Source organism: Periplaneta americana, chromosome 9, assembly GCF_040183065.1.
Source record: "Periplaneta americana isolate PAMFEO1 chromosome 9, P.americana_PAMFEO1_priV1, whole genome shotgun sequence".
Classification (NCBI taxonomy): Eukaryota; Metazoa; Arthropoda; class Insecta; order Blattodea; family Blattidae; genus Periplaneta; species Periplaneta americana.
In genome coordinates, this window is record NC_091125.1 from 117,880,557 (window position 1) to 117,908,224 (window position 27,668).

At 35.9% G+C, this 27,668-nt stretch overlaps 2 protein-coding genes across 11 annotated transcripts in view; both read left to right on the forward strand.

The window, feature by feature from the left end:
* Positions 1 to 12,937, forward strand: part of LOC138706417 (ral GTPase-activating protein subunit beta) — a 76,211-nt gene extending 63,274 nt beyond the window's left edge. For 7 of the 8 annotated variants that reach the window (XM_069835706.1, XM_069835700.1, XM_069835704.1 and 4 more), the window contains 3 exons: positions 998 to 1,231; positions 5,651 to 5,909; positions 6,603 to 12,937. In XM_069835706.1, the coding sequence (XP_069691807.1) occupies positions 998 to 1,231; positions 5,651 to 5,909; positions 6,603 to 6,720 (611 nt within the window). In that variant the 3' untranslated portion in view covers positions 6,721 to 12,937. The remainder of the gene's footprint in view (positions 1 to 997; positions 1,232 to 5,650; positions 5,910 to 6,602) is intronic. The other variant, XR_011333991.1, reaches the window with a different exon arrangement.
* Positions 12,938 to 25,653: 12,716 nt separating this feature from the next.
* The window catches only part of LOC138706422 (E3 ubiquitin-protein ligase rnf8-B-like), a 37,291-nt gene continuing 35,276 nt past the window's right edge, over positions 25,654 to 27,668 (forward strand). For 2 of the 3 annotated variants that reach the window (XR_011333995.1, XM_069835712.1), the window contains exon 1: positions 25,654 to 26,250. Coding sequence is in view for 2 of the 3 variants with exons in the window: in XM_069835712.1 (XP_069691813.1) it covers positions 26,050 to 26,250 (201 nt within the window). In the remaining variant the exon portion in view is untranslated. The remainder of the gene's footprint in view (positions 26,251 to 27,668) is intronic. The other variant, XM_069835713.1, reaches the window with a different exon arrangement.

Here is a 27,668-nt window from a genome sequence, read left to right on the forward strand (position 1 = left end):
TGCATCCATAGATAGTTGCTAACCACTAGGATCGCTAATATTGCCTCATTGCAGACAATGGGAAATAGTACCGATGCAGTCTATTATTCCTAGCACCCTCACAATTCAAGCTTCGTGACTGTATATGCTAGACTCTGATACAACCTTGACTTTTAAGAGATAAAAATTGGGAGCACTACTTCCTTAGGAAGAAAATTAAGTTGACAGTCTCACGCATTACCTTTTTACTGCATTTCAAATAATATGTATTGCTTGAAGTAAAAATGTAAACTTAAATATTCAAAATGATAAATATAAGCAATGAGAAACAGTAGTATTGAAAGGTGACCAATGAAAAAGTCTCTGAAGTAAGAATGGAATGCAGACGACCCATTATCCCGAGGTGGGAGAAAGGTTTAAAGGAAGCTTTACAACTAAGGTGTTGCGACATGAAAAGGCAAATTATGATTTAATAAAAGACCGAAAGAAATGGTAATCTCTTGTTTCCTCGACGCCTTACAGTATATGAGGACAGATTAAGAAGACTAAAACAAATCAGATACCTAGCACTTACAGAGCACATATTTTATGAATTATACTACCTGTTGGCACTACAGCTACTATAGAATCATAATTTCATAACTTCGGGTATAGTAACTCGTAAATGTAGGCATAACATTTGTGTTTGCATTGTGATAAGCCAAGGGATAGTGATATGTGCAAACTACATTAATTCAGCTGTCTTATTTTCTGAACTCTCCTATTTCCCTGTTGTATTGCTAAATGTTTCTGAAGTAACGTATTTTGGACAGCTCTAATAATCACAGAGAACATTTTGAAATTGAACTCAGCTGGTAATAAAATTGTAATAACCGCATATTTGGTTGAACCATTGTATAAACACTGTCATGACCACATTACCATCTTGTCCTTAGTTTTCCTCCTCTATTCCCTTCTTCTTACTCTCCCATTTCATCATAATTCCACTGTTACAATGTTGTGCTCGTGTTTTGTGCAGGCTGGTTTGAGCGCAGTGTATCGGACAGTGCAGGTAGTGGTGGACGTGGTGGGGAGAAGCCCCGCACTCTGTCTCTTGATCTTGACAAGTCTTCTGGCTCATCTCCTGGAAACACCAACGGGTCAGGTCGCAGGCGAACTGGTGCTGTACGCCATCCACCTCCAGTGCATTCGAATACTAAGGTGATGGTATTTTGGACTGAGAGCTTCGAGGACCAACTGCAGCTACCTCTTAGTGAGTCACATGCATTACCTCGCTCATTAATCTTTTTTTATAACGGGACACCATTCTTAGCCAACTTCAGAATGTGCAGCACAGTTCGTCATATGATCGCAGAACTGTTGTCAAATACCTGGTTCATTTCACCTATACAGAAATCGTGGTTTGTTTCCTTGAAGAAATGTCTAACTTAATGATAGAATGTACATAAGTTCTATAGATGTGAATGGTAGTAAGACAATACAGAAACAGTAATGTATTTCGTACCTCCATTGCATTGCATCGAGAGCAGCAGCTGTTCATTCAGTGGGCCTTTCTACTGGTAATAATGGATATGTCCTTAAATTGTAAATTAATTCTCTGAATTGATTCTTGAATGTTATGACATAATACTTGAAAACTAGGTAATAGAATAGGTGGGAAATTAGTGATTTTTAAATTACTCTCTGGATCTCCCTATTAATTATTTTTTCTGCTGGATTTATTTTATTTATTTGTTTCTCGTTAAAAGATTCTCTCCAATTCTGAACTGTGGAGGGAAAGATATGGATAAAGAACTGAATGTACTGCAGATGCAGTTTTGCTCCTTGTAGGGGGAAGATAGCCTATTAAAGACAACAGTAAGGAAGAAAGGATGGATGTTCAGTGGTCTTTGGTAGGAAGAATGAAATCTGTAGATGGCAGATTAAAGTATGGTAAACTGTTAAAGTTTATGTTAGATGTTCTCTCAATTCTACACAGCAATGCGGAATATGTAAGGATTTTTAGCCAAGTAAACAAAATAAGAAGACAGTTCATATCCTCTCTTACTGATGACACTCTGGAAAAATTATTGACTTTTAAACCTTTACAAAAAGGGAAGTTGTTTCGAGCAAACTTTGATGCCACATTCCTGAAGGCTAAATCAGCAACTTCAAAACTTCAAAGATGTTGAGCCATTCTTCATCTCAACAGTGAAGGTTAGTAATATGTTGTTTTCTAAGGCCAGGTGTTTGACAATAAAGTCATTTGACCTCTTGCACTCTAATATTTTTCAAAGATATTATCATGGTCAGCCACTGAAGCACAGATTTTGAGGTGTTCCGAATCCATTTCTTGGTTTGAGTTGCATAGTGGGCAGTTAGGGGACTGATATATTCCAATTCTATGCAGGTGTTTGGCCAAACAATCATGGCCTGTTGCCAATCTGAATGCAGCTACAGACGATTTTCGTGGTAAATCGGTAATTAACTGTGGATTATGATGCAGAGAGTTCCATTTTTTCCCTTGTGATTGTATTATCAAATTTTGTTTGTTGAAGTCTAAGTATGTAGATTTAATAAATCTTTTTACAGAGTAATATGTAGATTTAGTAACAGGTCTGTAAGTAGCAGTGCTGCCCTTCTTTGCTAAAGCATCCACATTCTCGTTTCCCAGGATTCCACAATGGGATGGTATCCATTGGAATACAATTCTTTTATTGGGTTAGTAATATGTATATTGTTTTAATGTGTAGATAATTCAGACTCCACTATATGCACTAGGAAAAAAATTAGTCTCCACATTTTTTAGTTTCTGAAGCTGAAATGTATGTAATAATAACAGCAATACCCAAGCACAGGTCCAGAACACTCATAATCCTCCAAACTGTCTCTACTGTGCACAAAATGTTGGTACCACTTAAACACAACACTGCTGCCCAAGGCTTCTTCGCTGAGTCATTTCACTAGTTGATTTGCCTAATTGTTGGCAGAACTTGACATTTGTCCATCGCTCAAACTGTGACATTCTTGAATTCTGCTGCTTGCATTCAACTATCCTTCACAACAGTGTATGCACGCAACTGCCTCTTGCTAGGATGGTAGAAGAACTGACTGACATAGTACTATCTCATGGCATAATCTGTCTGCTGTAATCCACCACAGTGAAACTATGCAGTTAGTCTACAAACTTATTGACTGTGCTCCATATATTTATTTAGAGCAGGGGAAGACAGTAATATGCTGTTCTTATTGGAGTACCTTGCACTCCTTTTCACTGTATGTTGCATGAAGGAGTTGAGAGCATTGTAGAGGTGGAGGTTGAGAGAGGGATAAGATCGTGCATGGATTTAAAGACACATGAATGTAAAGAGAATTTCACTTTCGCAAATGGTGTTCAGGAGATTAAAATTATAACTCGAAATTTAAAATGTGTGCATTCAAGTTAACCCAAACAGATCGCAAATGAAATTAATTGTAAAGAAACTATTTGAAGATGTATAAGGGATAACTAATAGTAGAATTAAGTTATAATAATGCTCTGTTTATACAGTCTTTTATTACAGTAAATTTAACCATGTATATAAGGCACTAGTATTCATAGTAATACAGAAACAATATTTTCTTCGTGGAAACAAAATATGGCATAAACGTAATACGACGAACGCCAGTAGGGGAAGTTATCCCCACCCGTGCCGCTCGGCACCTCGCTCGCATGCTCTCTCTCTCTACTGTCTCTCTCTACTATCTGTCCCGCTTCGATGGATCATTGCCTACCACAATGTAATACATACAAACAGGGACGCATTAGACACCTACCACAATGTAATACGTACAATCGATGGATCACTGCCTACCACAATGTAATACGCATTAGACAACAGTCCACCACATGTACTAACACAACACAACACAATACAATACACTCGTAATGACTAGCAAGAAGTCCATGCTCCTCAGCCCACCACATGTACTAACACAACACAAACAACAAAATTGGGGCATTAGACAACAGCATAAAAAAACCAAAGGGAAAAACGTAATACGACAACACAGCCCAGCACATGTACTAACACAACACAAACAATGTAATGTGGTTCTTTCATTAAACAACACTCACCTGTTAACTTCGCACTGCCTCACTGTCCAATGTACACAATCAGTTTGGCGCTAATTTCATATTTTTCCCACAGGTTGGACACTCGTAATGACTAGCAAGTAGTCCATGCTCCTCACAGTACCTTACCGTATCCGCCTTCAAATTCTCCCTGCACAATTTGAGGAAGAAGTACACATCTTCGTACGGCTCATCACTACACGTGGTTCCGTCTGTACACGAAGCTGGACACGGACACAATGAAGCTCCACCAGCGCGCGTTAACACTTATGCCACCCCCGCAGTCAACCCCTACCAAGCTACATTCACAAGCCCGCCACTTCTACCCTCGGTCATTGTCCCCAGCGCCATTCTTCTGCAATACGTTATGGGAGTTCCCTTAAACATAAATAGATTCATTTTCCCTTCTACCCCCAACTCGCCTCGGTAGCTGAGAGGTCTAAAGCGTGACCAAAAAGCGTGCGTTTAGCATTTAGTTACGAACTTACTTGGATCGAACCTTACCCTCTGCGAAGTCATAAAAAAAAAAGAGAGAGACGAGAGGCTGGAGAGAGAGAGAGGCAGACAGGACGAAGTTCCTCTTTTGGTTCGTAGATGTCGCATCTTTTTGTTCCACTTTCCTACACTAGATGTCACCCCACCCTAAACCCCTGTTCCCACTCTTTCCCGCTAGAGTGTGTGGTGAGCTTGTAGGGGAAAAGTGGAAAGGGGTCGTGGGCGGAGCTTAGTGTTCGCCGTATTACATTTTTCCCCAAAATATTAAAATAGAAATAGAATGTTTAACTTCTCGGAATTGAAATAAATATTTATTTTCTGTTTCAAGAAAGTGTGATCTTTAAACATTAACATACCAGATAAGCTTTATTGTGATAATTTTCTGGATTTTTTAATTCTCATTTTTGCAACCAGTTTTTTTATGTTCTGTGAGATTTAGACTGAAACTATGCGTTAAACTCGTATTTGACAAATGAACTTTTTTATTTTGATTTTGCTATTTTCATTATAGAAAATAGTTGTTCACACATGTATGTTGACCAAACAAACACAACATACCTGCTGCAAGCCTATGCAGTCTCGGGAATCTAGTATGCGGAAAATCATGGTAAAAATCACTTAAGCTCTTTCTGTTATATTTATCTTTATCTGTTGTCACACTGGAGCTCCAATAATTCCATTTGATACATAATTGGAATGCTTTTTGCTTTAGAGCATAATACTTTTCGGAAACATGGATTCGGAATACCTCAAAATCTCTGCTTCAGTGGCTGACCATGACAGTATCTTTGAAAAATATTTGAGTGTAAAGAGGTCAAATGACTTCATTGTCAAACACCTGGCATTAGAAAACAACAACAACAACTTTTCGCAAACAGGTTTTCCTGGTGTAGAATATAATGAATTGATATTGCCTGTACACTGAGTTCCCTATATTGTATTACAACCTGCTATACTTGCACTTAAAAATCGTCACTAGCTGTACAAGTCTCTGACTTGCTGCACGTACGTCACAAGTAGGCTGTCTTGTCTAGGACTGATTTGAGATAAGCAGCATTCTAGACAAGTGCTGTGTTATTGCAGGTGACTTGCTGCAGGCCACAATGACGGGGCTCGAGGGCAGTGGCGGACGAGCACCTGATGAGCGTGACTATTTTGTGATATGTCTGCATGCACTAGCAAGTGGATTATTGCGCGTGAAACTGCAGGGACCAGCAGGCGGCCGCACTAGCCTTGCTACGCCACTGGTTGACGGCATGGTGGTGAGCAGACGTGCACTAGGCTCACTTGTGAGGCAGACAGCACTGAATATGTGTCGACGCAGACGGCTTGACAATGACAGGTGATTACATGCAGCTTTGTGCATGGCCAAATAATAGCAATATGAATCTATATGTGATGTACCTCATTTAAAATTCTGTTGTTGAATGTTTGTAGTAATGTGCTGTAGCACTAGAAATTTCGTATTATATAGTGTAGTTTAAAGAACACTGTTTATACAAAGTGATTCACGAGGATTTACCGCCACTTATGGAGCTTATTTCTGAAGGCATTCTGAGCAAAAAATGTCATATAAACATTTGTCCTAATCTTAATATTTTCAGAGTTACACTAATTTGAAGTTGTTAGTAAAATACCTTTTTTCTTTAGTTTTAAGGGTAAAAGAATATTACAAACAAAGAATGAACTATTCAGAAGTATCATTTCTTTAATTGGCTAGTGTTCTGAAGCTAAAAATGTGTCGACCTGGTTGGCGAGTTGGTATAGTGCTGGCCTTCTATGCCCAAGGTTGCGGGTTCGATCCCGGGCCATACTATCCATACTCAGCAAATTTGAACTGAACATAGCATCTGTAATGCATGATGCTGGTCTGAATAGCAACAACGGGAAGATTATATAAATCAATTAATGCTTAGTGTAATTGAATAACTACCCTACCAAATAACCAACCAAGATTTTAGTGAATAGGTTCAGTCTCGAGAACTATTTTGTGAGCATAATAATTGGATTCCATTGATAAAGTGTTGTGTTTCAGTTATCAGCCACCTCATGTGCGACGACGACTGAAGGTACAGGATCTGGTGCAGAAGTACCGCTGTCAATTGAGTCACCCAGAACTCTTGACTTACCTGTTCAGCGATCCCCCCACTTAATGGCCAGAACTGTGAGAGTTGCCACATCTTGTATGAAATATTTCTTACAGAGAAGACAAGTATGTAACCTGAAGCAAGTAGCGTGGTTTGTTTCTTGAGAATACAAAAGTAATTCAGTATTATTAATCAAGAGAGGCTGTGCACGAAGCTCAGAGTGAATTCAGACCGAAAAATTTTATTTTGACATTATTGAGCCTAAAAGTAATTTACAGTATAATTTTGTTTAGGGAACTTCCAATTGGATGGGTATTTGTAAACAAATCCTTAAAAAAATGCCTAAATAACTACTTCGGACATGTCTTTAAGACATCATTGGAGTCTCTTCATGTTTTTTACTTCCATAAAAATGTTCATAAAATCACTAAAAGCCTGTCATAGATCAGAGCCTATGTTATTATTACACTAGGCTGAGAAGTTGGATCTCTGATAGAGAGTCGTTCAAATTGCATCCATAGGGTTGCATAAGACTGCTTTATTTGAAGCCCTTATTCGAATATATTTTTTTTTTAATCCAATGCCACCAGGTTGTCTTTTCGACATTTCTGGTCTTCTCTCCTGGCTGTGGCTTAGTTGTAACCCACTTCTGAGGTTGGGGCGCCTGAAAGGCGGAGTTACAGCCTAGTGTAAGCAGTCATCATGTTTGGAGAACATGTCGTTATGGGCAATATTACTGTCTTTATATCCATAAATAATTAGTTCAAGTTTCAGATTCATTTTTTATTATGTCATTGTACCATAGGCCATAGAAAATGACTCCAGTGGTTGAACTTTAGGATCAACATCTATTTTGGACTCGGGTAACTGCTAGATAGAGCCATTATAAATTCAGGGTTGCTAGATGTCCTACATGAAAGAGATTGTTCCCTCTCCTCTCATCCTCAGAAGTAACTAGGACATGCCAAGAAAAATAGATAGCATTTCTACAGTTATAATAATGACAATAATAATACTTACTTACTTACTGGCTTTTAAGGAACCCGGAGGTTCATTGCCGCCCTCACATAAGCCCGCCATTGGTCCCTATCCTGAGCAAGATTAATCCAGTCTCTATCATCATATCCCACCTCCCTCAAATCCATTTTAATATTATCTTCCCATCTACGTCTCTGCCTCCCCAAAGGTCTTTTTCCCTCCAGCCTCCCAACTAACACTATATGCATTTCTGGAGACAATAATAATAATAATAATGATAATAATAATAATAATAATAATAATAATAATAACAACAATAACAATAGTCAGCAACTACTGTCACCATCATCATCATCTTCTTGTTGTTATTGTTCTTTTTTTTCTTCTTCCAAGTCCTAGGCCATAAGGCCTATTACGATCTTAACGTTTTCACACTAACATTTTGACAGTTGACCCATACTCGCTCACAATCAAGCTGAGAGGATTTTTTTTCTTTTGTCTGCACAAAACAGAATAATAGACTGAATACTATACGACAATGGAGACTATACTTCAGTGTGTAGTAAATGTAAATATATCGTGTTCTCTGAGTTCTACAGCTACTTTCTGTAAAACAGGAATACCAGCAACGCAGTTAGTGAGAGAAATCCAGTTGTTGAGTCAGTTTTGTTACTATATTCATATTTTCATCCAGTTCGCTTTATTTATATTTATATTTTGTTTGAGTTTAAATACATTTAGCACATACATATGGCTAATCTATGTGAAAAATGGATGTAAAGCAAATACTCCCGAAAATCAACACACACACACATGAAATACAGCTCCAAATATTGTCCCGTATTTTAATTTCGGAAATCTGGCAATCCTAGATTAATTCAACAGAACAATGACGTCATGAGTATTTACAGATACCACATCCTAAGATCTTCTGTAATTTTAAAAACGTGTTCTTTTATATTCGTCTAAGAGGAAAAGGGAGCTACAAATTTTATTGTACCAGTGAAGATTTTTTTGCTACTTCATTTTTTCATATTAATGTAATTCATATTCTTATTTTCATGTATCTTGATGTAAATATTTTTTATGTATCCTGTCCGGTATTCGTTGCTAATATAAATCAATGGTAAATATGTATTTTTAACTAGGCTTTTCATGTGAATCTTTTCCTTTTAGAGCATTAAATTTATATTGTGTCATGAGAGTTAACCTATGTCAGTTGACTAAGCAACAGTCACAGTATATGTGAAGGACTTGAGTCCTTAAATCTGACATGACTTCCAAAGCGGAAATTAAGCTGTAATGGAAACATTAGCTGCTTGTTAGTCAGAAGGAATTTATTTGAAGACTAGGTATATCCATTCCTATAATGCAGGAGGGTCAGGAAGAACAAGATCCTTGAAATCACCAATGACAATAACAATCATCACCATCTTAAATCTATTAGCATTCTTTATTTACTCCTTTTGCCATTTTCCTTTCCTTTAATGATCTAAATCTAAATATTTTGAAATGATGAGCTCTTTATTTAGGTTCCTTAGATGTTGGATCATAGAAGACAGAGAGTGACTTGTAGTGTTTTATGACAACAAATAAATATTATTTTGTTCAAATCAGAATAGTTTCGAAATTGAAAGATAATATATTCATGTCAAAAGCACTGCTTAAAATGGAAATTTAGAAGCTATAGTATATTTTGTAAAAATAAAAATAGATTGTACAATGAAAAAAATGCAATTGTATAAAACACACAAACATATAACTTTTTTGCACAAAGACCTGCCTACTTTACAGTGTCGTACAATTATGCTCAGCACATTTATTTATTGACTGGGCTTGAATTAACGTATTTTGTTTTTCTGAATTCGAACTTCAATAGTGTATCGTAGGAGTAAAATTAATGTTGAATTTGCATTTTTCCTACTGTTGTATTTCATAAAACTTGATTGCCAGCCTTACTAATTTTTCGGTAAATATCCCTAAATCTCTTAACATAACACCATGTACTGAATTATCTTAATTCATACCAATATTTGTTCATTTTGTTTTTAACCTTTCTTTACTATAAAAATAAAATTAGAATAAAAATAACATTCATAATAAATTAATCAACTCTGAAATTACAATATATTTTATATTTCACTTAATTATTGTTAGAATCTGTTTTATAATTCAGTTTTAAAATTCTGTTCCCTCTCCCTTCAAAACAAGTAGCAAACAATTGGTTTCAGATGAAGTCAGATGTTGCGTTTGCTAAATTGAATTATTAATCTTGATGTGAAAACAATGTCAGGGTAAGCAAGCAGACTTGTTTCTTTTCTCTCTTAAGACTAACAAAATTGTCAGATTTTGTCACATTCCCTTTCAGTCAACCAGTTAATTAGATCTATGTTTAACAATGAGTGCCACTGACAGATATATTTGTGTTAACAGAAAGTATTGACATAAGAACAAGTCTCTAGAAAACGAGAGGAAAGAAATCCCATACTGAGATTAGATTGAATTCAGTCGATTATTTTAAATAAATTTGTATGTTTTCTTTTTTTACTGTAACTACAAAACAATAGATTTTAAGATGTGTGGTTTTTTTTTCCAAAACTATTGCTTCTTATCTTTTAACGTGTTGAAAATTGTAGCTATTAAGTGTGGTTAAAATCTAATATGATGCAAAATCTGCCTACCACATAAATGTGTATGTGGGGAAGTTGTTGACACTTTCGTCATCATGCTCTGAGCTGTGTCAAGAGTAAGGGACTTTTTTTAGACATTCAACAATTAACGACATAATCAAGAGAGCATTAACATCTTCTGGTATCCCTGCTATTTTAGAACCCACTGGGATCAGTCGCACGGATGGAAAGCGCCCTGATGGATTAACCTTGGTCCCGTGGAGTAGAGGGAAATCGCTAATGTGGGATACGACATATGTGGATACCTTAGCTCCATCCCACTTGCCATCAACTTCTAAAATCGCAAGCTCTGCAGCAGAATCTGCTGTTCACAGTAAACGTCGTAAATACGTACATCTAGTAGACAATTACATCTTCATCGTCTTTGCTGTCGAAACAATAGGCTCCTGGTGTAAAGAAGCAAAAGACCTGGTTTCCGAAATTGGTAGAAGTTTGGTGACTGTTACTGGAGACCCTCACTGCACCAATTACATACAGCAACGAATAGCAATAGCCATCCAACGTGGAAATGCAGCTAGCATTTTGGGAACCTTTCCAGACGCCAATTCTCTGGATAACATTTTCCTTATTTGAATATCTAAAAGCAAGACAAGGGTGAAGTACGAAGCCCTGTAGAATGAAGATAAAACTCCACTCATGGCAAGAATCGGATCATGGACTGCTTCGTTGGAAAATACACCCACTATGTACAGAGAAATAGTGACAGACCATAAATTAATCTGTTACGAACTGTATAACTTATATAAAAATCGATTCTAATTTATTTTATTACAGAATACTTTCTTAATAATAGTATTCTAGCTTCTTGAATAAAGGAGTGTCAGAGACTTCAATATAGTGGTCATTTAATATTATACTAACTTTATGGATATACTGGTATATTTCGAACACTGGTTGGAAGAAGATACAATACAGCAGTGAAAGAATGAATAATGCAAGAGTAACAGGTCTCCTGATATGTTTTGGAATACACTGAATATGCATGCATGTGTCAGGAATTTTATGTACAAAACCAAGTGGTAAGAATGCAATATATCATACTGCATAATTGAATCAGAGGAGGAAAGGAACTCATAATCTCCTGGCCACATGAGTGATGCCTTGTTGATATCACTTGTGGGGTTTAGACCTTTCTTCGGACAGTTGACTAAACAACAACAATATCATTTCCATATTGGATGATTCAATTGTTTTCTGTAACTTATATTATCTAATCAGGGGAAATCTAATGAAAGAGGCAGTTTGAAACTTATTTAATTTTTCCAGATTACAATACCAAAGGGATACCTTTACATTTACATTGAATAAAGAGCACTTACCTAGCATACCTTGATTACACATCTTTTGTATGCCATTGCCTTCTCTTTGTTCTTCACTTTTCCACCAGAGGTTTTCTTAGTCTCATTGTCCCACAGTATCTGCAATCTCAGCTGAGATTCTGGCCTGCAGAACAAGTGGATATAGTGGGACGAGGAACAGCAGACCAATAATTTTGCCTGGGTAAACTAAGTTTCTTTGATGTGCTGTGAATCTACGACATGGAATCTTTAGAATTTACTTCCCTTCTGAAAGAAGCCATATTAAACATTTTTATCGCCACCTTTGACCAGATTACAACATGCAAGCTTGGGTGCTAAAACAAGCATGGTAATTACTAGCCCACTGAAAATGACTCCTTTGTATGATTATTTTCTATGCGGCAATATTTCTTCTTAAAAAATATGGCCTAAACAGTTACAGTCTGTAAATATAATTTAAGACTTTCATGGTTTTCGAAGTGTTGAGGTTTTTGGGTTTGTAGATACAGAAACATCTAGTGTTTCAGAACTATGCATTGGCTCCATCATCAAGAAAAGAAGAACCAATCAATTGGATCCATTGCCAGTACTGGAGAATAACTCGTAGTAAGGACTTCAACAGTTAGGTTGCTTTTTCTTTGCTTTCCCTGACGATGGAACTGATATATAGCACAAAAAATTTTCAATGTTTCTTCACTTGTAAAGAAGTGCAAAAAAAATAATAATAAATAAATAGATAAATTGTCACCACAGTTATCTTACCTTTCTTCTATTTCAAATAATAATGAGAAAGTACAAGACAGTTTAATTAATAACTGTAAGTAAGTGGTGTCGATGGAAGATTATGTAAATAATAATGTTTTAGTTCAAATTTTGGTTGAGAGATCGGTTTGAAAGTGTAAATTATGTAGTAATGACGATACAAAGATAAAATACTTGTCTTGTCATACTGAGATTGTAATATATTTTATACATAGAGTTACAGCTTAATCAGTGACTACATACAGTACAATGTAATAGAATATTTCAACATACGATTAAAATCAAAGACTAACAACGCAGTACAATGTAATTGCAAGGTACCATCTTCAAATCATGTTGTAATTGCATTACACAGTTGAAATACTATTCCTGTAGAAATTGTCCATACAAAGTTGATTCTTATCTTAACAGAAGTATAAGTTATTTCATAAACATTATACAACATTCTTGTATGAATATAGAACAGACTACATTACAAGTTGTTCCACTGTATATATATTCTTCAAATTCTTACAATTAGAGGAATTCATTACAATAAAACATTTGTGAAATGTCTTTTTTAATTATTCATTCGTATTATTTTATATACATTCGATGTATTTTAATATGCATAAAGCATACATGACCTAAATGCCATGCAAAGAAATTCCACTCCATATAAATACCAAGTTTCGGTGAAAGTTATGAAATGTACCAGATTTATCTTTGAATGTGGTGAGCAATTGTCCTTGATTCAATTTCTTCTACAATTTTATGGTGCAGTGTGTATGGGTGGCATGACTGTTACTATTGTGAAAGTTTAAATATTTTACTATAGTCGCGACGCTGTTATTTCCGGCGTGACTCCACCTCTTTGCTTACGTCTTAGGAAGTGAAGGCTCTATAAAGTCTAGGTAGGTAGTACCGTTCGCCATTTTTGTTCTTTCGTTCCCGAGCTACCATACGAGGAATCTATTTGCCACACCGTTAAACATTATCATGTCGTAGCTCCTATGATAATAAATCAAACGCACTGTAATTCAGCAAATAATTGAGTGCCAAATAACATCTTCGTGTGCTTTCTGCGAACGCCAATGAAAGAGCCAAAATGGCGGGCGATTATATTAAGTATTTATCGAGCCTTAAGAAATTAATAACGTCTTCATAAGCGAATCATATGACGCACACGTTTAAATGTAGCCGACCTGCAACGCGATTGGCTGCCGGAAATTAGAGCAACGGGACTATAATGTATCCTGTTTTTAACTGTATCATACTGATATATCATTGTAGAAACAGAATGATACAAAAATTACGAATTTGACATTTGATGTAATATCATTTTATATGTAAATGAGCTATACTTGGATAATTTTGTGGTTCATTACGACGTATGTTACTGGATTATGTTGCAATGGAATTTTTTTTTCTTTTGCAGGAAAGGGCCAAGTCAGTTACTTGCCTTCCCGAATGATTGTGCATGTATGACTGCTGTTGTTGGCTGTAAGGGTAATTTTTAGGAAGTAGATGTGATTTTCAGTTTGGAAGAAAAATGCTGTTAAAACGTATGTATAATTATGCCAGTTGTGTTAAGTAAGTTTGCAGTTATAACAGGTCCTCAGTTTTGATATATGTTTCTCTGTTGTGTATTTATGCATATTACTGGCTGTTCTTTATGGTTGTGAAACTTGGACCATGGATGAATATATATTCATCCATGCTTGGACTCTCACTTTGAGAGAGGAACAGAGATTATGGGTGTTTGAGAATAAGGTGCTTAGTAAAATATTTGGGGCTAAGAGGGATAAAGTTACAGGAGAATGGAGAAAGTTACACAACACAGAACTGCATGCATTGTATTCTCCACCTAATATAATTAGGAACATTAAATCCAGACATTTGAGATGGGCAGGGCATGTAGCAAGTATGAGCGAATCCAGAAATGCTTATAGAGTGTTACTTGGGAGGCTGGAGGCCGAGACTTATATGGGAGGATAATATTAAAATGAATTTTAGGGAGGTGGGATATGATGATAGAGACTGGATTAATCTTACTCAGGATAGGGATCAATGGTGGGCTTTTGTGAGGGCGGCAATGAACCTCCAGGTTCCTTAAAAGCCATTTGTAAGTTGTATACCTATGCAAAGTTGTATCCATTAAGGAATTTTCCCACATCTTGATAAATAAACGAAGACATACTAGTATAGTAGACATTCGAACTTCTGACCATTATTTGGTAATTGGAGAATTAAGAGAAAGACTGTCAGTAGCCAAGCAAGTAGAGCAAGAAGTCAGTATTCTGAAATTAAAGGACGAGGAAACTAAGCAACATTATCAGGTCGAAATTTCAAATAGGTTTGCCACTTTAGGAAGTTCCAACGAAGTTGACAAAGAGTTAGATGTTAATAGTGTGTGAGAAAATATCAGAATTGCAGCTGAACAGAGCATAGGTTATTACGAAATTAAGAAAAAGAAGCCATGGTTTGATGAAGATTGTTCCATTGGAGTAGAAAGAAGGAAACAGGCAAAATTGAAATTCTTACAGGATCCAGTTGAGGCGAATAGAGATAATTATTTCAATAAAAGACTGGAAGCACATCGTACACTTAGGAATAAAAAGAGAGATTATTTGAAGAAAAAACTGAATGAGATAGAAACAAATAGTAAGAATAAAAATATTCGAGATTTATATAGGGATATAAAGGAATTTAAGGAGGATATCAGGCAAGGGTAAACAAGATCAAGGATGAGAATGGTGACTTGCTTGCAGACTCTCATTCAATCCTAAACAGATGGAAAAACTATTTTGAGCAACTACTAAATGCAATACATAGGCCAAATAGAAATGATCGGGACGAAATTCAAATACAAACTGCTGAGCCATTTATACCCGAACCCACACTTTCTGAAGTCGAAATTGTGATAGAAAATCTAAAAAAATACAAGTCTCCAGGTATCGATCAAAATCCAGCAGAATTGATACAAGAGGGTGGAAGTGCATTACCTAGTGAAATTTATAAGCTTGTACTTGCTATTTTGGGAAAAGAAAATTCTACCAGAACAATGGAAGGAGTCCATAATTGTACCTATTTTTAAGAAGGGGGACAAGACTAACTGTAATAACTTTCGAAGAATATCACGTTTGTTGACATCGTACAAAATTTTATCCAATATTCTTTTGAGAAGATTAACTCCATATATAGGTGAAATTATTGGGGATCATCAGTGTGGTTTTAGGCGTAATAGATCGACTCTTCATCAGATTTTTTGTATTCGACAGATATGGGAAAAAAATGGGAGTATAAGGGTGCAGTACATCAGTTATTCATAGACTTCAAAAAGGCATATGACTCGGTTAAGAGAGAAGTTTTATATAATATTCTTATTGAATTTGGTATTTCCAAGAAGCTAGTTTGATTAATTAAAATACGTCTCAGTGAAACTTACAGCAGAGTCTGTATAGGTCAGTTTCTATCTGATGATTTTCCAATTCAATGTGGGCTAAAGCAAGGAGATGCACTATCATCTTTCACTTTTTAACTTTACTCTAGAATATGCCATTAGAAAAGTTTAGGGTAACACAGAGAGTTTGGAATTGAACAGGTTACATCAGCTTCTTGTCTATGCAGATGACGTGAATTTGTTAGGAGAAAATCCACAAACAATTAGGGAAAACACGGAAATTTTACTTGAAGCAAGTAAAGCGATAGGTTTGAAAGTAAATCCCGAAAAGACGAAATATATGGTTATGGCTCGTGTCCAGAATATTGTACGAAATGAAAATATAAAAATTGGAGATTTATCCTTTGAAGAGGTAGAAAAATTCAAATATCTTGGAGCAACAGTAACAAATATAAATGACACTCGGGAGGAAATTAAACGCAGAATAAATATGGGAAATGTCTGTTATTATTCGGTTGAGAAGCTTTTGTCATCTAGTCTCCCGTCAAAAAAATCTGAAAGTTAGAATTTATAAAATGGGTATATTACTGGTTTTTCTGTAAGGTTGTGAAACTTGGACTCTCACATTGAGAGAGGAACAGAGATTAAGGGTATTTGAGAATAAGGTGCTTAGTAAAATATTTGGAGCTAAGAGGGATGAAGTTACAGGAGAATGGAGAAAGTTGTACAATGCAGAACTGCATGCATTGTATTCTTCATCTGACATAATTAGAACATTACATCCAGACGTTTGAGATGGGCAGGGCATGTAGCACGTTTGGGCGAATCCAGAAGTGCATATAGTGTTAGTTGGGAGGCCTGAGGGAAAAAGACCTATGGGGAGACCGAGACGTAGATGGGAGGATAATATTAAAATGGATTTGAGGGAGGTGGGATATGATGATAGAGACTGGATTAATCTTGCACAAGATAGAGACCAATGGCGGGCTAATGTGAGGGCGGCAATGAATCTGCAGGTTCCTTCAAAGTATTTGTAAGTAACTAATGACTAAGGAGCGGATTCCTGTGTAATTAAATATTATTTTTGCGTGTGATAAAACACAATTAACACAGTTAAAAATTCCGAACATGAAGTTTCAAGTTTAAAACCCGAATTTTATTTCACATAAAAACACATATTTTTACAAAAAAATTATGTAAATACATATTTTAGGAAATCTATCACAAACACATAAATCTTGGAGTTTTTTTACTTAAATAATTTTTTTACAAGAACTTTTAAATATTTTAAAACTAAATCAATTATATCACTCAGAAGTATGTTAGCTTTTTTTTTTTTTTTTTTTTTTTTTTTTTTTTTTTTTTTTTTTTTTTTAAGGATTCTTGGTTGCTTCGTGTTTCTAAGCGCTTTGTGGTGTATCTGTGATCCATTTTTGTAATAGTATTGCCTCAAGTTCTGAGACCTGCTAGGCAGCATATCAATGTTATTATTAGGGGATAAATTAACATGGGCAAGGAGGAGAGATCTTGCAACACATAATTAGGAATGTTTACTGTTGCTGAAGATGATTTCATTCCACGCTTTGTTTGTGAAACACAACAGATAAGAGCTCGGGTATGAACATTATTTAATTTAAACAAATCTCTCGCCTCTTGCTCATGTCATGTAAGGCAATGTTGTTGTGATTCCCTGTTATTGGGCTTCGTCAATTGATATCCTTCAAGACAGGTATACTGAAACATGGTTATTTAAAAAACGATTTGGCTTTCCTATTAGCAAATTTAAGCTTTTTGTGTGACACCATAAAAAAACTCGAAACATCCAGAAACCTGTTGTCTGAAACAGGGAGGTGCTTGCCGTGGAAATTAAACTAGAATCGCTACCAGGTTCAGAAGCAAAATTACTAAGGGACAAATTCAAGAATGTATTTGGGAAAAACAGTGGATATAAAAAAATGTGTAAAGTTGCTCAAGTATTGGAGGATGCGCCTGTAGGTGAAATTGATGGTGTATGTGTTCGTGACATTCTTCTCTTTAAATATGCATGTCTGACATCCTGTGATGTGGAAAGATCGTTTTCATAGTATGAGTCGTTGTTCAGACATAATCGGCATGCATTTGTGATGGAGAATTTGGAGATGACCTTTGTTGTTCACTTCAATTCTCGGCCAACTACTAGCACTCAAGTGTGGTTGGTGAGCACCTATAACTTTTTTTTTCAAGCTAAGTAAGGTATTTTTGTCATATTAAAAAAAAAATTTATTTTTAGCAAATATTTTCGTACTTTTTAGTACATAAAAAATAAATATATTTAAAATTTTTAGCACATAAAAATCCGCTCCCTAGTAATGACATAATAGGAATTAATCCTTTCTCAATATACTTTTATTGATGTGAAGTTAGTACAATGGTGGGAGAGAGGGAGTGTGTGCGCGTGCCTTCGCGCATTTTCCCGCAATAATAAACAGCTCAACGGGCAGAGAGACGATAAAAACTGATGAAATGCCTTAATTTTAACGTTCTTTATGTTATATTGAATCAGAAGCCCCTAATTGAGACCCACTCATCAAAAGTTCATTATGGAGTCATTATTACGCATTATTTTAAGCAATTACTACTATTTCATAATGAACAACATATAATAATTCACATAATATTCATTTCCATGTTGGGAAAGGAGGGGCTTATGGGTGGACCAAATCCCTCCTCCCCCCCTCTGCTCTTCAGTAATATCAGAATGAATCTATTTGTTCTGGTAATACTTATTAGTAATAGTAAAAGTAAGGTTAGCCTAACAACTATGCAGCTATGCTAATTATCCGAAATTAAACTTTCAAATTTAAATACTGTTGTTTAAGGGGACACAAATGGTGAAATAACGGTGAAAAATTAAGAAAATCCACTTAAAAATTTATTGCGAGACTCTATTTAGACAGCTCAGAAAGCTAATTAATTTATATTCCCATGATTATTTTCAAGCTTCTGTGCCAATATGAACTAAAAATTTTTAAAACTTTATCGCAAGAAGCCTTTTTAGTGACGTCAATATAAAATGTATAATTTTTAGTGATGTTGATATAAAATATACAATTCAAAAATATAATTTTAAAACTATTAACCCTAATGGCACCAAATTTTGTACAGATGATAGTATTGTATGCATGTTTATGTAGTTTAAAATGAATAAATTTTGGATGAAAGTTGTAGAAGTTTTAAAAATCACATGTGTTCTCTTTTTATCGAATGGCTGCACTCTTGTACAAGTACAGCACACTGCACCATGAACTTAACCTGGGCTGTTGTATGAATGATGATGGTATGTGAATTAATGATGGAGAAATGAGTCCGAGGCCCAACACTGGAAGTTACCCAGCAATTCTGTTTCAGTTGGCTGAGGGAAAACCCTGGAAGAAAACCTCAAACAGGCAAGATGTCCCAACCAGGATTTGAACCCGTGCCCGTTCATATCACGACCAGATGCGCTGTTATATAAGTACCAGGTCACAAGGACCCATGCCTATTTACAATGAGAATAACAGAAGAAAGAAAAATGGCGCAAATTTATATCAAAAGTGAGCAATAAGACAAGAACTCCATCAAAGACAGAGATTAGCAACTTGAACAAAATGAAATATGAGCAGTAGACATGGGAAATAAAATAAAAAATCAAGTATTAGGAAAGAGTTCTCTTATCAGTGGATTGATGTGAGATCATGAGGAATGGAGAAAAGCTGAACTCTTTAACTTCATAAGGTCACTAAATAAGCTGATACCGGTATTCAAATCTTTATAAAGTTGTGCGTTTTTAATAAGGTAGTCCTGTAATGGTTCGTCAAACTGATCGTTAAATGCCATCTAGTTTCTTCAGATACCATATTATGTGACTTTGTGCCAAAATTTGACAAGCATAAAGCATATAGGAACGAATCAGAGATGTGTATAACAGTAATTTTGCGTTCATTGGCAAACTGCTTTTGTATAATGGATATAGTGTCATAAACCATTGAAAAGACATCCCTCAGCTTGAATATGATGTCTGAAAGTGAGATGATTGTCCAGTATGACCCCAAGATATTAGTTGATGTATTGAATGGAATAGTCTGATTTTGAATACTGAGGTTTGTTAAAACATGGGGGGAAGCGTTTAGTGAAGACAACAAAATGGGATTTTTCACCATTTATTTTTATTTTCCACTTAGTGAGATAATATAAACTTCTCTGAATTCTTTGACAGGCAGTATTAATATGTGTGTGTATGTGTGTGTATCTCTGCTATTTGGGAAAGGGAAATTGTACCAGAACAATGGAAGGAGTCCATAATTGTACCTATTTTTAAAAAGGGGGACAAAACCAACTGTGGTAACTTTCGAGGAATATCACTTTTGTTGACGTCGTACAAAATTTTGTCCAATATTCTTTTGAGAAGATTAACTCCGTACGTAGATGAAATTATTGGGGATCATCAGTGCGGTTTTCGGCGTAATAGATCGACTATTGATCAGATTTTTTGTATTCGACAGATAATGGAGAAAAAATGGGAGTATAAGGGTACAGTACATCAGTTATTCATAGATTTCAAAAAGGCATATGACTCGGTTAAGAGGGAAGTATTATATGATATTCTTATTGAATTTGGTATTCCCAAGAAATTAGTTCGATTAATTAAAATGTGTCTCAGTGAAACATACAGCAGAGTCCGTATAGGTCAGTTTCTATCTGATGCTTTTCCAATTCACTGCGGGCTAAAGCAGGGAGATGCACTATCACCTTTACTTTTTAACTTTGCGCTTGAATATGCCATTAGGAAAGTTCAGGATAACAGGCAGGGTTTGGAATTGAACGGGTTACATCAGCTTCTTGTCTATGCGGATGACGTGAATATGTTAGGAGAAAATACACAAACGATTAGGGAAAACACGGAAATTTTATTTGAAGCAAGTAGAGCGATCGGTTTGGAAGTAAATCCCGAAAAGACAAAGTATATGATTATGTCTCGTGACCAGAATATTGTACGAAATGGAAATATAAAAATTGGAGATTTATCCTTCGAAGAGGTGGAAAAATTCAAATATCTTGGAGCAACAGTAACAAATATAAATGACACTCGGGAGGAAATTAAACGCAGAATAAATATGGGAAATGCGTGTTATTATTCGGTTGAGAAGCTCTTATCATCCAGTCTGCTGTCCAAAAATCTGAAAGTTAGAATTTATAAAACAGTTATATTACCGGTTCTTCTGTATGGTTGTGAAACTTGGACTCTTACTCTGAGAGAGGAACATAGGTTCAGGGTGTTTGAGAATAAGGTGCTTAGGAAAATATTTGGGGCTAAGCGGGATGAAGTTACAGAAGAATGGAGAAAGTTACACAACACAGAACTGCACGCATTGTATTCTTCACCTGACATAATTAGGAACATTAAATCCAGACGTTTGAGATGGGCAGGGCATGTAGCACGTATGGGCGAATCCAGAAATGCATATAGAATGTTAGTTGGGAGACCGGAGGGAAAAAGACCTTTAGGGAGGCCGAGACGTAGATGGGAGGATAATATTAAAATGGATTTGAGGGAGGTGGGGTATGATGATAGAGACTGGATTAATCTTGCACAGGATAGGGACCGCTGGCGGGCTTATGTGAGGGCGGCAATGAACCTTCGGGTTCCTTAAAAGCCATTTGTAAGTAAGTAAGTAAGTATGTGTGTGTATCTAATGCTCTGGATTTAACAATGAAGTCATCATCCTTCTTGCTTCCCATTATTTTGATGGAAGGTCCACAAATGTCCTAAGAGTTTCACAATTAGCCAGGTGCTCCATCTCCATGTCCTCTTCTCTGGTGCACAGTAAGCATTTAGGTGAATTCAGTACTCCAATACGATGGAGGTGTTTACTGAGGCAATCATGACCAGTAATCAATCTAAACATGGACACGGCAGATTTTCTATGTAGATCAGGAATTAGTTTTGGATCTTCTTTGAATGATTCTTTCCATTTTGAATTTTGATGTTTTGCCTGTTCGCTGTAACTTATTCTTTTTATGACTCGCTTTATTGATTCATATGGGAACTTGAAATTTGTTTTAAGTTGATATAAGTTCCTTTCTTTGCTAACATATCTGCTTTCTCGTTACCGTTCAGTCCGCAGTGGGCCGGGATCCATTGGAAGGCCACTTTTTTATTTAGCATTTGAATTTGTTTTACCATACAATGAATTTCTTTTACTTTTTCCATTTTAGGGGATGTAGTTGAGCTGATGGACTGGATTGCAGCTTTGGAGTCAGACAGGATGACTATGTTTTTGCATTGGTTTAGCCAAACAAATACATTTTGAAGTGATGTATAAATGGATTCAACTTCGCCATCAAAATTTGTTGTGTACTGCCCACATTTTTATAAAGAGAAAAGTATTGGCAAGTAGCTCCTGCTCCAGCTCCTTCATTTTGATCCATGAGAGATCTATCAGTTTAAATGTACAACCAGTCCTTCTGTGGATATTTTCTATTAATTGTTTGTAGGGCAATGGCTTTTGCTATTTCTGGATTTATATCTTTTTTGTTGAAGACTTCATCAAGATCAAGGCAGCAATCTACTTTGAAGTTATTAAGTGGATTATATCGAGACAGCAAGTTTTCCTTTTCACTTGGTATTTCTAGATTTTGTTTAAGCTTTTCTACCTCTTGTATGTATCCGTTTTGGGTCCTCAATGTAAATTTAGAATCTTTGTATTTACTCCATTTATCCCAATTTGGAAGCCTTCTTAATTTTTCATAGATTAAAAGGGCTTGTATTTCAAGGTCTGTTACAACTGGTTTATTAGATGTGATTATTTGCATGGCTTCAGTTGGAGTAGTTTTGATTGCACCAGTGATGAGACGTAAAGCTTGGTTTTTGAGTGCGTTCTAATATCTGTTTATTTGTGGTTGATGAGGTTATTAGTGCTTCACCACAGTACGTTAAGATAGGCTTTATGTATGTGTTGTAGGTTGTGTTGAGTGTACTCCTTGAGCTACCCCATTTCGTTCCTGCCAGTCTTTTTAGTAATTTTAAAAAACGATTTGTTGTCTTTGTGCTGATCTGTTCAATGTGATTTCTCCATGTGAGCTTATTGTCGAAATGTATACCCAGGTATTTTGCATTTTCAGTTCTTTGTATTAATATCTTTGTCTTGTATGAATGACAGTGTCATCAGCATACAATCCAATTGATCTTCTTGAGGTCTTTGGTATATCTTGAATGTATAACGAATATAGAATCGGAGCTATGACAGAACCTTGAAGCACTCCTCCCGTTAAGGGGTCAAAGAGTGAAGTTGTATTGTTGCTTTTAATACCGAAAGTGCGATGTTGTAAATAACTATGAATGAAGTGTAGAAACTGTAGAGGAATCTTGAAAGTGTAGAGCTTCAAAATTAGACCTTGATGCCAAACGGTATCAAATGCTTGTTCAATATCCAAAAAAGATAAAATATGCAACAGTGTGCTTTTTATGAATGAAGCCGGACTGGATAAAGGAAGTGAGCCAAAAGAGAGCCTCCTTGGTACTGTGATGAGCAGAGACCGGAAGTTTAGGCATTATGAATCATTAAAATAGGCAGGCAAAAGGCATCATAAATAGCTAAAATAGGCAGGAAAAAAGGCATTATAAATACCTAAAATACGGAATAAAAGGCAATTACAAAAACCTTGTACTGGACCCACAACCTTGCACATTCCACAAAGGGATTTCGGCAGCAAGAAAAACTTTACAAAAGTAGAATGCAAATTGAGATTTTCGACTCGGATGTTGCAATTACTGTTGGAAGCAAAGAAATCTTCTTCCCATTAGCTTTGGAAAGTGCATTTTTGTGTTTGGTGTACTGATATGTTGCGATATGAAACATTTAGCTAGCTACAACAACGTTGCATTGAAAACTGAAAGAAAAATAACGTTAGACCCGCACTTATTGTTACCTTGTCAAATAAATACAAGCAATAATTAAAATGCTTACTGTTATACATTTTTGCACAGCAGCACTCATTGTTGCAAAGAGAATATGAACTGACTGAAAGACAATAATATACATTCGGTGAAGTCACTTTCATTGTAGCAGTTAAAGAAATAAATTAAAATATATCTGTAGGCAATTTTCAATAATGATAATAGATAAATAATCAGATAAAGGCAAAAAAAGCATTTATTTTGTAAATTAGGCATTTATATTTAAAAAGGCAGAAAAGGGCAACATAAAACTGTGACATTTCAATCACAAAGGTATAATTCGTATAGATTTACCTTCAAAATTAAGATAGTTTTAACACATTTTAAAAGGCATTCTGCCAAAGTTCCTGTCTCTGGTGATGAGATTTGAACCTGAATTGTTCATGATGAATCTGATCAGGTGAATTTATTATTGATTGAAGTCGAGTGAGAAAGAGTCTTTCTAAGATTTTTCCCAAGAAGTTCATTAAGCTTATTGGCCGATAACTATTTGCAAAAATTTGATTCTTTCGTGGTTTTGGGATTAAGACCATATTTGCAACTTTCCAAGCAGTGGGGGAAGTAGAAGTGTGCAAGACATGCATTATAAATTTTTGTTAGGTGCAGAATAAATATGGAAAATGCGTGTTATTATTCGGTTGAGAAGCTTTTGTCATCTAGTCTGCTGTCAAAAAATCTGAAAGTTAGAATTTATAAAACAGGTACAGTATATACTGGTCATTTTGTATAGTTGTGAAACTTGGACTCTCACTTTAAGAGAGGAACAGAGATTAAGAGTTTTTGAGAATAAAGTTCTTAGGAAAATATTTGGGTCTAAGAGAGATGAAATTACAGGAGAATGGAGAAAGTTACACAATGCAGAACTGCACGCATTGTATTCTTCACCTGACATAATTAGAAACATTAAATCCAGACGTTTGAGATGGGCAGGGCATGTAGCACGTATGGGCGAATTCAGAAATACATACAGAGTGCTAGTTGGGAGGCCGGAGGGAAATAGACGTTCGGGGATGCCGAGACATAGATGGGAAGAAAATATTAAAATGAATTTGAAGGAGGTGGGATATGTTGATAGAGACTGGATTAATATTTCACAGGATAGGGACCAATGCTGGGCTTATGTGAGGGCGGCAATGAACCTCCGGGTTCCTAAAAATGCCATTTGTAAGTAAGTGTGATGGCTCTTCTAGGCATTTTCATGGCTAAGTAATTTTATCAGGTCCTGGTGCTTTGTTGGCTGGAAGATTCTCAATTGTGTGAAGTACCTCTTTCAGGATGACAAAAGTTATTGATTCAGAAAGAGGCAATGTAAGAATGTTATTAACTTTTAAGATGGTTTCTCTTGTAAAAACTGGATCTGATGGTTCAAGATGTTGCTGAAATCGCGCCTGTAAAGATTCAGCTAAAATTTTAACTTCTTCTGTGGATCCATTGAGGTCTTGGATAGGAGTGTTTTTGTTTGTGAAATTTTTGTGTAATAGGCTAAATGTTTTGTAAGAGACCAGAAATCTTTACTATTTGAACTCGCTTCGTGAATTTTATCTTCAAATGATTTCGTAATATATGCTTGACGTCTTCTTCGAATTGCTCTTTGATATCTATAAAAGGCCCTTTTTGCTTGAGTATTCTCAAAGTGCTGCCACCTCTTCCGTGTTCTAGTTTTAGCTAGTAAAAGGAATTTCAAATCAGTATCTAAGACCAGTCTTTGATTTCGAATAGACGCACTAACCGTTACTCCACAGCGGTGGCGTACTCTTAAACCGTTTAAATTTTAGCGCTCTACATCAACCACATCAAGTGGGCATGTCCATTTGAATCATATATACCAACAGACTTAACGTACCAAGTCGCTCAACGCTCGTTTAACCAAAGGTAATACATTTTTGACCACCCGAAAAATATATTACTAAAATGCCTATTAATAAGTTTGTGATAAAATGCTTGTTATTGAAAGCATGTTGTAGAATACATATATAAATGACGATAAATAATATACATTTACTGAGTATATTTTTATTACATAGGTTGGCGACCATTGATTTGTCGTTAAACATGTTTTTGTTTGTTCGGGCAACATTGCGCCAGAATACTAAAAGAGTTTCGAACCTAAAGAAATGATAAATTCTTTGTGTTGTGATACAATTTACATATTTGATTGATGATTTTTCTGGCAACATTACAGTGTCATTAGTTATGTATATCATATGTAGTATTCTTTAAAAGCAATTCTTAAATGTTTGTCTGTAATTACTGACTGAAGTTGTATGGTGGATAATAAGATGCCAATTTATAGGTGAATTTTTGTTTGTAATGGGCTTTCATATACTTCATCTTAAACTCTCAAAAATGACAGAAATGAACGAAGCTACATCTCATGCGTCTACAGCAAAAATTGCACAAACACAATTAAGAAGAACACTTGTAACACCTGAGGATCGTGAAGTATGTGAGCCAGCAATATTAATTTCTAATCTTGGTGACGAATCAAAAATTGACCTAGTACATTCAGAAGTAAGTTGGTTTTTTTTTAGCATATTTCTTGGTAATAAATATGTGTTTTGTCACACAATTTTCTTAACGTAAATGAATCCTGGCGCTCTTCCGTACAGGGGCAGTGACAGTTCTCTTAAGGTTAGAGCCTAGTTTAGGTGTGTGTGTTTATTAATCGAAAAAAGTGTCGTATAAACATGCGTCCTAGTCTCAATATTTTCTAGTCCGTAATTTTCGATTAACACAAATCTAAACTGGGCTCTAACCTTAGAAGAAGCGCCTCTGCCCCTGTACGGAAGCGCGCCCGCGGATCTCCAGGGATTAGTACATTTTGAGAACCACAGCACTATATGAATGGTGCACCAGTTAGGTCCTCAACTACGGTATTACTAAAGTAAATGATTACCAGTTTATTTGCTCGACAGTTAATATAGCTAGGTAAGCTGTGTAAATCACGCAAAAAATGTTTGTGACAGTGTAAAATTAATTTCGGTTGTCTCTAGTAAATATCGCCATATAAAATGTACCGACACTAAATTTAACTTAAATTGCTTTATGGTAGGCCTGTCCAACGTTCGTTTGTACTCTGGCACATTTGAATGATAACTATAAAAGTAGGGGTGTGCGGGCGCCAGGTTACGATCCCATTATTTTGACATTACTGCTACCAATAATAATAATGTCAATGTAGAGTATCCACCGCCCACTGAACGAGTATTGGTTAAAGGAGCGTTGAGCGACTTCCGCCGATTTTGGAATAGACACCGACGCACTTAGGTTAGGTTTTTATTATCACGTCAAGATGTTTAGGATTACTGTAAAACTGGCCTGTGACTCCTATAGTGGGTGGGACATAAGTAACATTCACTAATAATAATAATAATAATAACAGAACAGATATATGAAATTATGTTTACTACATAATTAGTGTGAAATCTGACACTGCGTGCTCGCTGCAAGTTGAGGAAAATCTGGTGTGTAGCTGGAATAGGCTGTTCTTAACATGTCATCCAGGTGTGAGTCTGTCAGGCAGGATCTGTATTGTTTTTGATGATCATAGATGAAAGTGCAACTTCACAAAGATATGTTGAACCAAAACACGAGTACATTTTCAGAGCAACACTAAGGACAATGGGATATTTTTCTCTGTCCACCGAAGTCCAGAAATTGCCACATGTTGCGTAGGAGGATTTCTTATTTGGATGTTGAATTGGCGTCTGTAGTACATTTTTCTGTAAATATGTAGTTAAGAACGGCCATGCGGCTGAGGTATATGACAAGATTTAGTGGGTTAGTTAAGGAGATATAATAGTAACTAGCCTAGCCTACTAACCTTGTCACATACCTCGCCTCATGCCACTTTAACTATCCCCTCAACTAAACTAGTCATATAACTCGACCTCATGTCACTTAACTATCCCCCAAGTGGCCAAGGTTTA